The sequence below is a fragment of the Notolabrus celidotus genome, chromosome 20, assembly GCF_009762535.1.
Source record: "Notolabrus celidotus isolate fNotCel1 chromosome 20, fNotCel1.pri, whole genome shotgun sequence".
Lineage (NCBI taxonomy): Eukaryota > Metazoa > Chordata > Actinopteri > Labriformes > Labridae > Notolabrus > Notolabrus celidotus.
Window position 1 is genome coordinate 29,519,260 of NC_048291.1, and position 13,366 is coordinate 29,532,625.

Genomic DNA, 13,366 nt, shown 5'->3' on the forward strand with positions numbered 1-13,366 from the left:
TCTCTCCTCACTCTCTCTCTCTCTCTCTCTCTCTCTCTCTCTCTCTCTCTCTCTCTCTCTCCCTCTCTCTCTCTCTCTAAATGTGTTGTGTTTTATTTTGAAGGGGCACCAACCCGTTTGCCACGGTGAAGCTGAAGCCCACACACACCGACGACAGATCGGCTCCAGTCTTATACCGACGATGACGTGGTGTTCCTGACAGAGAAGGCGTTCAGTGAAGTTCGGTCTGGACCTCGGACAGAGAGCGACCTCCAGTGGAAGTTATTTTATGCCAAAGTGTCCGTCTGCACAGAAACAAAAACAGGGTACAAAATGTTCCTCGTGCTGAAGATAAATCTTCTTCTGATTCTTGTTTTTTAATCTGTACTGGTTTTCTTCATGTTGACTTCTTCATTAATGTTTTAGGATTCTTATAATACCGTGAGGTTAAAATGTGATTATGTCACATAATAATTCATGTCTCCAGCTGCTCTTAGATTTTAACATCTTTATATTGTCTCTCATGAACTCAAAGATACTGCCTAAGAAGTGAAGATAATGTAGAGTTAATCAGTCCTAAATATGAGTCAATGACCATATTATTAATCTTCAGTGATAGAATGAACATGTATGTAAATATATTTTAAATTTTTTAATTTTTGTATTTCCTTTACGTTGTTTTTCCTTCACCCGGTCGAGGGACAAAGTTTATAAATTAATATTATTTACATTTTTACTTTCACTTTCTTCTTCTTCTTCTTCTTCTTCTTCTTCTTCTTCTTCTTCTTCTTCTTCTTCTTCTTCTTCTTCTTCTTCACCACTGCCCTCTACTGTAAACCAATCAGACACTCTGTATTACAGTGTGCTTATTGTTTTACACAATATCAATATATACTGTATATATTTTTTAAAGACGGTTATGTTTGATACTGCTTCATTGAGTCGGCCCTGATTTGAATTAAAAGCATTGAAAAATACCTTCTTGTAGATGAAAATGTAATAAATGTAAAATCTGATTAAAACTTTGAGACTGAAATGTAATAAATAATGGAGTCATGGTTTTGTTTGCATCTTCTCAGCATCACATTGAAATGAGATCGTCTCTTTGAATGGGTGTGTATGTGGTTTCCTGTGTTTCTGCAGCCAGCCTCTAGTGGACACTCGAGGAACTGCAGTTTCTAGCCCTTCCGCTTTGGCTTCATATTTTAAAACCGGAAGTTGCCTCTTGGCAGGGACATTAAATTGTTTCCCTGAGTGGAATTGCTGAGGAGTGAGACATCTTGTCTCCATACTATCTTTGTTAATCACCATGCTGCTGAGGCAGGTCAACAAAACATGGTGACATAAATTAGAGAAGTGAGGCATCTCACCTTAACCTTATCTCTGCTGAGTGTGGCACGTGCAGAGGTGGGTGCAACCGACAGGTGATCAAAATAAAGCAACATGGCGTCCACTGAGGCAACACCATGGGGAGGTTTAATATCTGAAGGAGGGATTTACACTCTGCAGAGACAAGAAGCTGATCATCATGGAGGATGTGAGTTTAACATTTTCAGTCCCTTATTTTGAAATCTTTACTTTATAAACTTCATCTTTTTCTCTCTTTGCATCTTTCATCTTGTTTGCACGACTTTAAAGTTTAAAAGATTTCTAAAGAAGAACCATGTAACTCTGAAATGCATGATCCGATTGGTCGATGAATTGTTGAAGTAATCAGCGACTAATCGATTATCAGAATGGTCGATAGTTGCAGCCCTGTTCTTCGTATCTTCTCCTGTCCACAGTGACAGCATGTTTGAGTTTGGTTGTATCATCTCTCTTAAAGCCTGCAGGCCTGAACAGCTGATCTGGGCCCTGCAGGTGGAGGAACATGCATGTATACCTGAGTTTTTGGGTCAGAGTTTGCCCTGCAGGTTTCTCGATAAAGGGACCGAGCTGAGAGTCTCCTCTGGATTCACTCTGACTCTAACAACTATCTCAAACCAGCCCACTTCTAAAATCACCAGCTGTCCCTTTAAAGCCTCATGGCGTAACGATGGTTGTTAACCACAGACTGTGTAAATATGGACGTAGTCTCCGTGACGTCACCCGTCTATTTCTGAAGCGCTGTTTTGAGGCCAGTCGGCGGCGGCGGCGGCAGCCATATTGCTGCTGTCGAGCGATTGTGATGTAAAGAGGCGGGGCTTTGAGCCTCCTCGCCAACAGCTGCAGTGTTCCCGCCTGTCAATCAAGTCAGCTGTGCCTCTCATTGGAAGACTTGTTATCTCAATATCTTTGAAATTGCTGCGTTATGATCTATCCAGACTCCACTGGTCTTTTGAACCAGGCTGTAAACATGTTTATTTCTGCTGTAAAGATCGTCTCTTTGAATTGGTGTGGATGTGGTTTCCTGTACTTCCAAAGCCAGCCTCTAGTGGACCCTTGCAGAACTGCAGTTTTTAGACTCATATTTTTAGACCGTAGGTTGCCGCTTGTTGTTGTTGACTCCATCGCTCTTCTTAAGAAGTCATCTCTGCTTTTTAAAGTACGTCACACTCCTCTGTGTCTCTTGAGGCATTTTTTTTTAGGAACTTTACCCCAGAACTACACGTGTTTCAACTGCAGGAACCAGGGTCTAAATTTAGTTCAGGGGTAGGGGTTAATCTCCCTTTGAAAAGCCCCTGCTTTGGGGGTAGTACTTTTCAAAGGTTCTGGGACTTTTGGCTGAAGGTGTCAGTGTTTGTGGAGTTTACACAGCTGTTGAAACACAGAGGGAGATCCTGGGAATGCAAACTAGTTAATATTATTATTATTATTATTTTCCTCCATACGTCACTGGCCTGATTTTCACAATCTACCCGGGACTTCAGCCTTCGGTCCAAACGCAGACAACAATGGGGGACCAGGAACCTTTTAGTTCAGGGTGAAGTAGTTCTGGGGGCTAAAAGACCCCGGGACTCTCGGTTGAAATGCACCTTTGGTTGATAAAAAGGACGCTTTGATACTTAACGTAACTTAAAGACAGAACCTGCGTCTCCTCCTGTTTCTGGTGAACCGCCTGTGAGGACCTGGACCCAGAGACCGTCCCCGCTCCTCGTCTGACGCACTCGCCGGCCTCCGAGCTTCAGATCTGTGTTTATTTGCTCAGGCAGTAAAATGGCCTACTAAAGGAGATCAGGATTCCCGCGTCGCCTCTTTGGGTCCTCCGCCGGGTATACTTAACCTAAATTGAACTCTCAGTGTGAATCCAATTGTGCTAATGGCTTGACGGCATGGTTCTGTAAAAGTAGCACGGCGCTGTTTGAGCTGAGGCGCTCTGGCAGGTGGAATAATGCGGCCCGGTGCTTCCTCGTCTCTCTCTCAGTGAAGTCACATTCATAATGCAGAGCGGGCTGCAGCACACAGAGACGCTCCTCCAACAACACTTCACTTTCAAACATCTCTTCTTCTTCTTTGTGTTCTGATGCTTTCAGGTTAAAGTCAGAGCTAACTGATGTTAGTGGAGTCTGATGTCGTCCTTAAAGACAAACGCTGCTCACACACCTCTTTATGTTATTAGACTGATGCACAGATACACTTCACTCGCTCGGCTTGATAAGAGGAAGAGTGACAGGGAATTAGAGAAAAGGAGGGCAGGATGGAGAGAGTATAATCAGATGAAGGAGGCATTAACGCTGACTCTCTTTGTTTTTAACTTTCAGTTTATTTGATTCTTTCACAGCTTGACCTCTTTCTTCTTTTGGTATGTTTTACAACAGCTCATTACCAGAGGAGAAAGGGATGACAGATAGTAAGATGGAAGTTTGGAGAGGGAGGGAAAGAGAGAGAGAGAGAAGGGGGCGAATGCAGGAAGGGAACGCTGCCAGAGGTGATGCAGAAAGAAAAGGAGAGAGAAGGAGGTGAAGAAACAGAAACACAGAGGGTCATTCTCTTATCATCTCTTAAAAGATCTACTTAACGCGTTAAAATGTGAGGTTTGTTCCTGCAGGCATGTTTGTTCTCTAAACACAGAGAGAGAGGGAGGGAGAGAGGGAGAGAGGGAGAGAGGGAGGAACGCTTGTATAAAAAGGAGGAAATAAATATGAGAAAGAAAGCAGAGGGACACTGCGCTCAGTGAAAACAGCAGTGTGGGAGAAGGTGAGGAAGAAGAGTGCATGTGGCAGGAGTCAGCGGCAGTCTGGTGGGCCGGGAGACGGGGTGGGGGGGTGAGGGGGGTGAGGAGGGGGTGCAGGGTGAGGAGAGGGGGAGCCAGCAGGTGTCAGGATGTAGCGGTGGTTCGGAGGTGATCTTGGAGTGCCGGTCAGTCACACCAGGTAGAGTTTCATTCCTTCACCAGGGTGGCAAACTCTGCAGGAGAGGAGAGAGGAAGCAAGGGAGGAAGTGAGCAAGGAAGTAGATAAAGAACAGATTAATTAAGTTCTCTGAATGTTTGGATCAAGGGTTCGAGCGTGTAGGATCTGTTGTACGGATTGAAGATGGAGAACGTTTGACCACGCCCATGTAAGATTTACATTCTTTAAATAATCATAGATGATTGAAAGAAACTCGTTAATGAGGCGCTTCTTTTCTGCACCGTTCACCTCCTTAAACCATCGTTGAGCTCAGCTGATGGATGCTGTGAAACATCACGATGCTGAGGCTGAGAGGATGCTGTCAGCGTGTTAGCGTGTTCATTAAGTGGAGCAGCTGCAGTAAACAGGAAGTCCCAGTTGTTATGTTTACTTTTGTTTTGGCCGATTTCTCCTCCTTTGTTTTATTTTGGGTTCAATCAAAAAGCTCAACTCTCCCAGCCTGTTAGTGTTCATACAGCTTCATGAAGGACTGAATGTGAATCAAAGAAACCTCCAAACCACTCGTCCTGCAGAGACAGAGAGCTGCACACTCTGCAGGCTGAGTGTGTGTGTGTGTGTCTTTGTCTCTCAGCATTGTTGTTAGTTTGTGTGACTGTGTGTAAACCCTCAGAGTGATTGAACTCGATGTTTACCGTCGACTCCGATCTTCCCGTCTCCGTCCTTGTCGGCTGCTCTTAAAAATTCTTTGGTTTCTTTGTCTGTCAGGTCGCGGCCATCTTTGGAAAAACCCTTCAGAACATATCTGAGCAGAGAGAGAGAGAAGATGAACAGATCAGAGAGAGAGAGAGAAGATGAACAGATCAGAGAGAGAGAGAGAGAGAAGATGAACAGATCAGTGAGAGAGAGAGAAGATGAACAGATCAGTGAGAGAGAGAGAAGAGGAACAGATCAGAGAGAGAGAGAGAAGATGAACAGATCAGTATGAGAGAGGGAGAGATGAACAGATCAGAGAGAGAGAGAGACAGAGAGAAAATGAACAGATCAGAGAGAGAGAGAAGATGAACAGATCAGAGAGAGAGAAGATGAACAGATCAGAGGAGGAGAGAGGGATATGCCAGATTCAGAGGAGGGAGAGATGAACAGATCAGAGAGAGAGAGAAGATGAACAGATCAGAGAGAGAGAGAGAGAGAGAGAAGATGAACAGATCAGAGAGAGAGAGAGAAGATGAACAGATCAGAGAGAGAGGACTCTAATGTTTGATAAGCGTTGTGTGTTTGTTCATGGTTGTCTTACTTGAGTTCCTCCTCCTCTATGAAGCCGCTGTTGTCGGCGTCCAGCACCAGGAAGACCTTCTTCACTTCGTCACAGGACTTGGCCTTCAGACCGACCATCTCGAAAAACTTCTTATGGTCGAAGGATTCAGGAGCTACACAGATAGAGAGAGAGAGAGAGAGGGGGAGAGTGTAAGAGGTCTGGATGGATGTGCAGCTTCCTGAAGCCGTGGTGTGTGGAGCTCGGTGATGAGACCCGAAGGCAGAGATGTATTTGTAATGAGGCGGCCTGCTAACAGGGTGGAAGTTAAATATTGAGAACATGTGTTTGCCAGAGGGCCCATCAGTTCTGGGTCACGCAGCTCTTTCTGTCTCCTCTCTCTGTCTCTGCAGAAATACACCAGAGTACATCAGGTACAGGTGGAACTCAGAGTCACCGAATCCATCCGATCCTGGACTCTGAGTCATGTTTGGGTTCGATTCCAGTTTCTGGTTTTATGGATCAGGATCAGATTTGATGGGAAATGATTCCAGCTGAGCGGAGGCGGGACCAGGCCTCCTTGTTGGTCAAAGGCTCCTAGATTGTCTTAACTTGTCGCCCTCCCAACGGCCAAATTCCACCAGATCCGTGTCCGGTCTGCACAGCTCCAGATCTGATAGGTTTCTATTCTAGTCAATGTGTTAACTTCCACTGGATCTGCAATGCAGCTGGTGGTTGTTGACGGACGAGAGCGCACTGAGATGGACCGGATACTCTCCCTCCAACAAAGTCCCATTCAACATGCAAATAAAAAAGCATCTTCCCTCAAGCTTCTCTAGCCTCTGCAGGATTCTAGAGATCATGTGTTCTTCATGTGATGGAGGAATGCACAGTGCATGTAGGGGGTGTGGTCTCAATAGTCCTGCAGTAAGCAGTGTGCTGTGTGCATGTGATTGAGGAGATATTCAACTGAACTTGCATGAAATCTGGTTGTTTTGTTAAAAAAGTCACCGTCATCCTGTCCTCCCTGTCCTCCCTGTCATCAAACTATCTTCTGTTGGTCTTGGGAGTTGTGTCTGTTCCGCCCCGGCGTTGTCTCCCCTCGTAGGCCTGACACCTTTATCCTCCTGAGTGAATTATTTTCTCCTTAAAGCTTCAGTGGAGAACTTTTGGTTTGCACCAAAGCTTGCACAAAGTTCGTCTTCTCTTGGATGGTGTGTTTTTGACTTTGCATTGTTTCTGTATTTGCATTTAAGGATGTTTTAGCTCTCTGGGCACACTGTGTTGTTGCTGAATTCATACTTTTGTTGCATTTTAGAACTTAGATAGTCTCTAACTCTGCGAGCTGTGGAGCTGGTGATGTTCCTGGGCGACCCAGCTCTCCAAAGGAAAATGTACCAGGGAGGCAGAGACTTTTCGCTCTCGTCAGAAGACAACCCTTGGACTTTGACCACCAACTTTGAGAGGATGCAAAAGCACTCGGGTCTAAACCTGCAAACCGGTCACACTTGTGTTTAAAAGCGTCTGTCGTCTGCAAAACCAGGACGAGAGTTTACCTGAAAATGCACCCATAGCTTTCTTGATGTCGTCAGCGTTGAGGATGCCGCTCATTGCCATCTTTGCTGTTGGAGAGAGAGAGGGAGAGAGAGAGGAGGAGAGAGGGAGAGAGAGAGAGGGAGAGAAGGGCACAGAGGTTAGAAACAAGGTCACCAGAGAGCAAAGAAAGAACACGGAGACATTCTCACATTACACTGGTGACGGTCTGGAAGTGGAGCAGGAAACCAGGACATGTGAGCGCGAGGTGATGAGTGACAGAATGTATTAGTGACAGTCTGCGAGGAGTGACAAAGAGAGAGAGAGAGATGGAGGAGATAAGGTATCAGGAGGGTGTTGGAGGGAAGGAGGGAAGGGAGAACCAGAGTCTTTAAAATTCCAATAAAGAGAAAGAAGGAGGGAGGGGGAGCCGGACGGAGGAGAGCGGCGTGTTGTGCATACCAGTGTTTTCTATATCCTCACGCTCCTCTCCCTGAGATGAAAGAGGGAGCGGAGCGTTCACTGAGTCTGAGATATCGCTCGAGAATTCAGTTTGTCAGCCCGGTCCTGATCAGAGCGCCGTCTCCCTCCTCACGCTGTGAAAACCGAGCTCAGCACTTCACGCCGCTTTGACTTTCTGTGTTCTTGAACCTGATCGCTGCCTCTGAAGTCACCCTCCCCTGACTTTGACGGCGGCCCCTCTCTCCTCCGCTGTTTCCTGTGGTCGCCTCCGTCACTGCGGCGTCTCAGACGCTGCTCTCTTTAAATACTGAGAGCTACACGGCCTGATCTCCTGTCAGCTGTTTCATAAAGATTCAACAGAAGCTGCAGAATAAAGATCAGACACCTTTGTATCTTAAAGACCTCATAGTGACCTATCACCCCTCTAGAACTCTACGCTCCCAACATGCAGGCCTGCTCATCGTACCTGAAGTCTCTAAAAGTAGTATGGGAGGTAGAGCCTTCAGTTATCAGGCCCCTCTCCTTTGGAATCATCTACCAGTCAGGGTCCGGGAGGCAGACACCCTCTCTACTTTTAAGAGTAGGCTTCAAACTTTCCTTTTTGATAAAGCTTATAGTTAGAGCTGGATCAGGCTTGGACCAGCTCTTAGTTATGCTGCTATAGGCTTAGACTGACACACTGGGATCCTGTCTTTCCCTCTCTCTCCTCTCTCTGCCTGTCTCTCACTTTAACTCTTCCTGTCCCATTAAAGTTACTAACCATAGACCTTTCTGGAGTCCCTGAGCTCCCTTGTCTCAGTAGGTTCCTCTGGATCTCTGCTGCTGTGGACGTGGTCCAGACTCCAGCTGCTACAACTACTACTATCCGTCTCCCCACTATCATCTCTCTCTCTCTTCATCTCCCTCTATCCCTCTCTCCAACACGGTCTCAGCAGATGTGTGTCTAACATGAGTCTGGTCCTGCTGGAGGTTTCTGCCTGTTAAAGGAAGTTTGTCCTTGCCACTGTAACTTGCTAAATTCTGCAGAGTGCTCTGCTCATGGTGGATTAAGATGAGATCAGACTGAGTCCAGTCTGTAAGATGGGACTGGATCCGATCCGGTCTTGATGTTGGGTCTTTGTTTATAATAGAACATAGAGTACGGTCTAGACCTGAACAACTAGAGTCTTTGAATTGTGGTCCTGAGTCTGCAGCCTTGAGGTCTGCAGACTCAAGCCTCACGGATGTGGATGCAGAACCAGAGAGGTCACAGTATTAATATCCTTAGTCATCATCGTCCTCACTCTCCTGTCTGACTCTCTTAATGCTGAGTCTGATGATATCCACACTCTGTCCTTCTCAGTGGAAATACAGTCTGAGCGTCCCGTACACCTCCACACCTCCGACATCCCTCTCTCTATCAGTCCCAACACCCCGGGTGACTGCAGACTCTTTAGAGTTCAGAGTGTGGAATCAGCTTCATGATCTCTATCTGAGTTAATGAAACCCACAGTTACAGATTCATCACATGACCCGGCTCCGGCAGCGTCCCGCTCAGCTCCGGTGATGTACGAGCGTCTCTGGAGGTCTGCTGTTATCTGTTTTAGAAACATAATGCACCGCACACAGAGATCGATAGAGAGCAGCGCTGAAGGTGTGTGGCCCGGCTTCTGTTATTATAAACACGCCGCCTCCCTCTCTGACCTTTACCTCACCGAGGAGAGGAGGAACGATTCGCTGTGGAGCGAGGAGGATGAGATTGATTCACTGAGATGTCTTCATGCGTGGAACTGTTTCAGGTACGCCGCATTGATTCATTTAAGGGGGCAGAGTTAAGACCAGGTCTGTCTCTCTCTGCATAAACCTGCAGTTCTTCCTTTCTCTCTGTTTGTTAGTTAGACCGGGTCTCTTAGATCAGGGGTTCCCAAGCTTTTCAGCCCACAAAATAAAGGTGCCAAAGACTCAGAGCTTCATTCTTCATGAAGCTGGTCTGCTGAAACTCATACCTACATGCACATGTGGATGTTTCCTGTGCTGTTGTGAATGACCTGCTGCTACTGATGCTCTGTTAATGTCAACTGACCCGAACGCTAACCTGAGGACTCATCTGGCATCAAAGAAAGGCAGAAAACTCATTAATAAATGTGTTTCATTTCAAATTTCATTACTTTTCCCCCCAATTTATTTAAGGTAATGGAAAAAATATGAAATTGTAGATCCCTTACAGAAAAAGAAAGATCTTGGGACCTCCCATTAGTGTCTCCTGACCTCCCAGGGGGTGCCGACCCCCACTTTGGGACCCCCTGTCTTAGGTGATGTTGCCGTTTTGAAACAGTCAGAACAGCACAACAGTTTTTTATCTTTTAGCCTTGTTTTTGGTCTCCACCAGCTCGTGACCAAACCTTCCTGCTCTTTAGCTGCTAAATATCTGGCTTTGCTTGCTAACTACATGCTAAGATTAACTGTCTGCTGGTTGCATGTAGAGTTTTCAAGCTTATTTGATGACCAGCTGAGAGTGGTGAGCATGGATGCATCAATGAGTTTGAACATCAGGTGTTTAAACAACAAGCTGAAACAGTCTGAGTCTTTGTGAGGACGAGGGAGGCTGCAGATTCAGGCGATGTAAGGGGTAGTCTGTCATTTTGTTTAACATTGTTGTTGAAACATTATTATTATAAATGTTTAAATTCTTCAGCCACATTAAAAACTTAAATGCAGATACATCACATTTTAAAACCAGAGTTTCAGTCGGATTCTTGCTATCAGATTTATTTCCCTTGCAGATGTGCTAAAAGCTGCAGTACCTCAAGTGTCCACTAGAGGCTGGTTCCAAAAGCCCTGGAGACCCCACTAACACCCATTTTAAAAGCCTATTGTTTCAGGTTCTGGTCTTAATACTCTGTTTCTCTTTTCCTTCACATGTTTTATAACTTGTTTCCACAGACGTGTGGACGAGGATCAGTCGTTATGCTGATGACACGCTGCTGTATGTCACTCCCCTTTAAATGAACCAGGAGGTTTAGACTCTTGGTTTACATCCAGTGAAGATGTATATGAAATATATCCTCAAACTGAAGACCATAAACATTCTGAATCTGTTTCCAGGCTCTCGTGGCGTCACTCTTGATTCCATCTTGAACTTAGTTGGATCAGTTTTAGAGCGACTGTCCGTCCAGCTCATAAATAAGAGGTAGTATTGTATCTTGTGATCTCTGCGATGTGGAGCAGTTCAGTGAGTGTAACCGGGGTTTCCTTGGTGGGAAGTCCCCCTCATTATGTCCTCTCCTCGGTGTGGGAAACCTAACCACGCTGCAGGGCTGCCAGCGCCCCGTCGACCGTAACAGCTGCATGGAGGTGTGAATATGTGAACCACAGAAGGAGCCAAGGAGGCAGGGGTGAGACGGAGCAAGGCTTAAAGAGGCAACATGAGCCTGCTGTGTTCCTCTGGCTGTGTGTGCATGTTTGTGAGAAGCAGGAAACAGTGTTTGGAAGAAGAAGGCGAAACACACTCTGAGCACGTCTTCCTCTTGGAGTCACCGCATGCAGTCAGTGATCTGGAGCTGAACCCTCGTCCTCCACGGACTCAGTCTTTGAGGGGATTGTGTGTTCAGCCTCTCCCCTCCGTGCTGCTGGTGTGTGTGTCGGTGCACCGCGATGATTTATTGAACAATAAGTGTTGTTTTAAAGAGTGATTGGTTTTATGCGTCGCATGCAGCCCTGCAGGCTCTGCTGTTTGAGGTTTAAACTGAGGTCAGTGCCGTTTTTACTCCGCTTTGAATCCAGTCTGAAGAGGAAACACTTTCCTGTTATTGTCAAAGACATGAGGAAACAAATCACTCAGTGTGGGTCAGATACATATGAACTGAAGACAGAGCAGCACTGAGTCCTCTCTCAGATATTTGAATTACACATACAGAGAGTTAGGGATCAATCATACTTTATTTATAAAGCACTTTTCATCTAACTCAAAGTGCTGTTCATTAAATAATAATGGTAAGAATAAAATAGAATGAATTAAAAATACAAAAAAGAAGCCCCGCCCCCAAACCCAACCCAGGCCACACCCCCAAACTCACCCAACAATCATTATGCAAGGTAAAGAACATGATATTAAGATGGATAGATAGATAGATAGATAGATAGATGGATGGATGGATGGATGGATGGATGGATGGATGGATGGATGGATGGATGGATGGATGGATGGATGGATGGATGGATGGATGGATGGATGGATAGATAGATAGATAGATAGATAGATAGATAGATAGATAGATAGATAGATAGATAGATAGATAGATAGATAGATAGATAGATAAAATAAGTTTCTGATGGATGGATCATTTGGACACGTGATCACTGCAATCATTCTCTGACGCAGAACAAAACAAGTGAGCCCAGATCACCTGGAAGAGGCGCTCTTGACACCGGTGTTCCGCTGTAAATGGTGACCCTGTTAGCTGGCGACTTTCAGCTCTCTTACATTCCTTTAGTTTTTCATTAAAGACATCTGATGAGTTCGTTTTGGCATTGTCATAAAAAGATAAACCCGGATGCATCTGCAAGGCTGTTCTTACTACGACAACTGGCTGACGGTCTCCAGATTACACGGTCACTCTTTTACCTGAAACACCGGCTTCTTTGCTTTCCACTGTGCAACGTTTAACCGGTACGCACGGCTTTAATTAACCTGCACTGTGGGAAAACAGCCGTGTGATGGTGAGAGCTTCGGCCTTCTTTGTTGCCAGGAAAAAGGAAATCAATGGATCTTTTTTTTCATCTGAAACGAGCCTTAGTGTGAAAACAGCTTTAATAACTGTATTAATATAAAAAACAATAACAACCTCCATCCCTAAAGAGAGTGAACTGATAATATATTGTTTAATATGTTTAGAGCCATCAGCAGTAAGTCTTTTACAGCGTTTATAATTCTCTGTATTTGTTTAAAGCAGCTTAATGAAGCACTTTATGATCATTGAAGTGCAGAGCATCTGAGTTATTGATGGCGGTCATTAGACGCTGCTTCATTCAGAGTGAAATATAAAGATACATGTTCAGGAGGAGTCTGAGGTGTTAAATATCTATTCATCTTAATTGTGTTTATTCTCATCAGACTGTCGGTCAGTGTCCATAAAGAGCCGATAAAGGAGATACTGTAATTGAACCGTTAATCTGAAGCATCTGAAGAAACGTTCACCGACCACTCGCCCCAATCAAAAGCGCCCCGGTGGTTTTCCTCCTCTGTATAAGCTCTTTATCTAAATTATTGATCTGCAGAGTTGATCTCTAATTAAGCTTGATGGTTGGATGTAGCAGAGCCGCTCTTTTTCAGCGTGCTTTATTATTGTCTATTGATTTCACCCAGCTGCCGATAGAGAGAGAGAACATTAAAACACACACACACACACACACACGCACACACACACACACACACATGCAGCAGTAGGGGAATGGATTGGATAAGAGTCGTGCAGAGGCCTGGGGATGAGCTCGCTGTTATCACCGCTGTCCACTCACTAATCCTGGCAGGTACAGGACGGGCGAGCTCAAACACACAGCTACAGCTCTGCAACAATAACACCGTGTAAGAGTGTGTGTGTGTGTGTGTGTGTGTGTGTGTGTGTGAGAGAGAGAGAGAGAGAGAGAGTGCAGAGGTTTAAACCAGGCTTCAATACTGAACATACTGTAGGTACAACGAAGCCTCACAAACACGTGTGTGTGTGAAAGCGATCTGAGCGTGCAGACGTCGCACACGTTAGCATGAAATCCTACAGAACCGATGAGCGATGTAAATCCACTGAAGGAGCGTTCAGAGCGTTCAGAGCGTTCAGAGCGTTCAGAGCAGTGAAAGCATGTATTCTTCATCGTGCTGCACAAACACAACATCTCA

General features: G+C 45.4%; 1 protein-coding gene across 2 annotated transcripts; it reads right to left on the reverse strand.

Annotated features, from left to right (window-relative positions):
- Window positions 1-4,166: 4,166 nt before the first annotated feature.
- On the reverse strand, window positions 4,167-9,789 carry pvalb6 (parvalbumin 6). Of its 2 annotated transcripts, none has more exons than XM_034711674.1 (5): window positions 9,702-9,789; window positions 7,059-7,124; window positions 5,545-5,677; window positions 4,943-5,052; window positions 4,167-4,305 (listed from the first exon to the last, which is right to left on the reverse strand). In XM_034711674.1, exons 2-5 carry the CDS (start codon window positions 7,117-7,119, stop codon window positions 4,280-4,282), a joined length of 330 nt encoding a protein of 109 aa, XP_034567565.1. In that variant the 5' UTR covers window positions 7,120-7,124; window positions 9,702-9,789; the 3' UTR covers window positions 4,167-4,279. The 2 variants fall into 2 exon arrangements, with proteins under 2 accessions (XP_034567565.1, XP_034567564.1); XM_034711673.1 differs by lacking the exon at window positions 9,702-9,789 and adding an exon at window positions 7,498-7,598.
- Window positions 9,790-13,366: the final 3,577 nt, after the last annotated feature.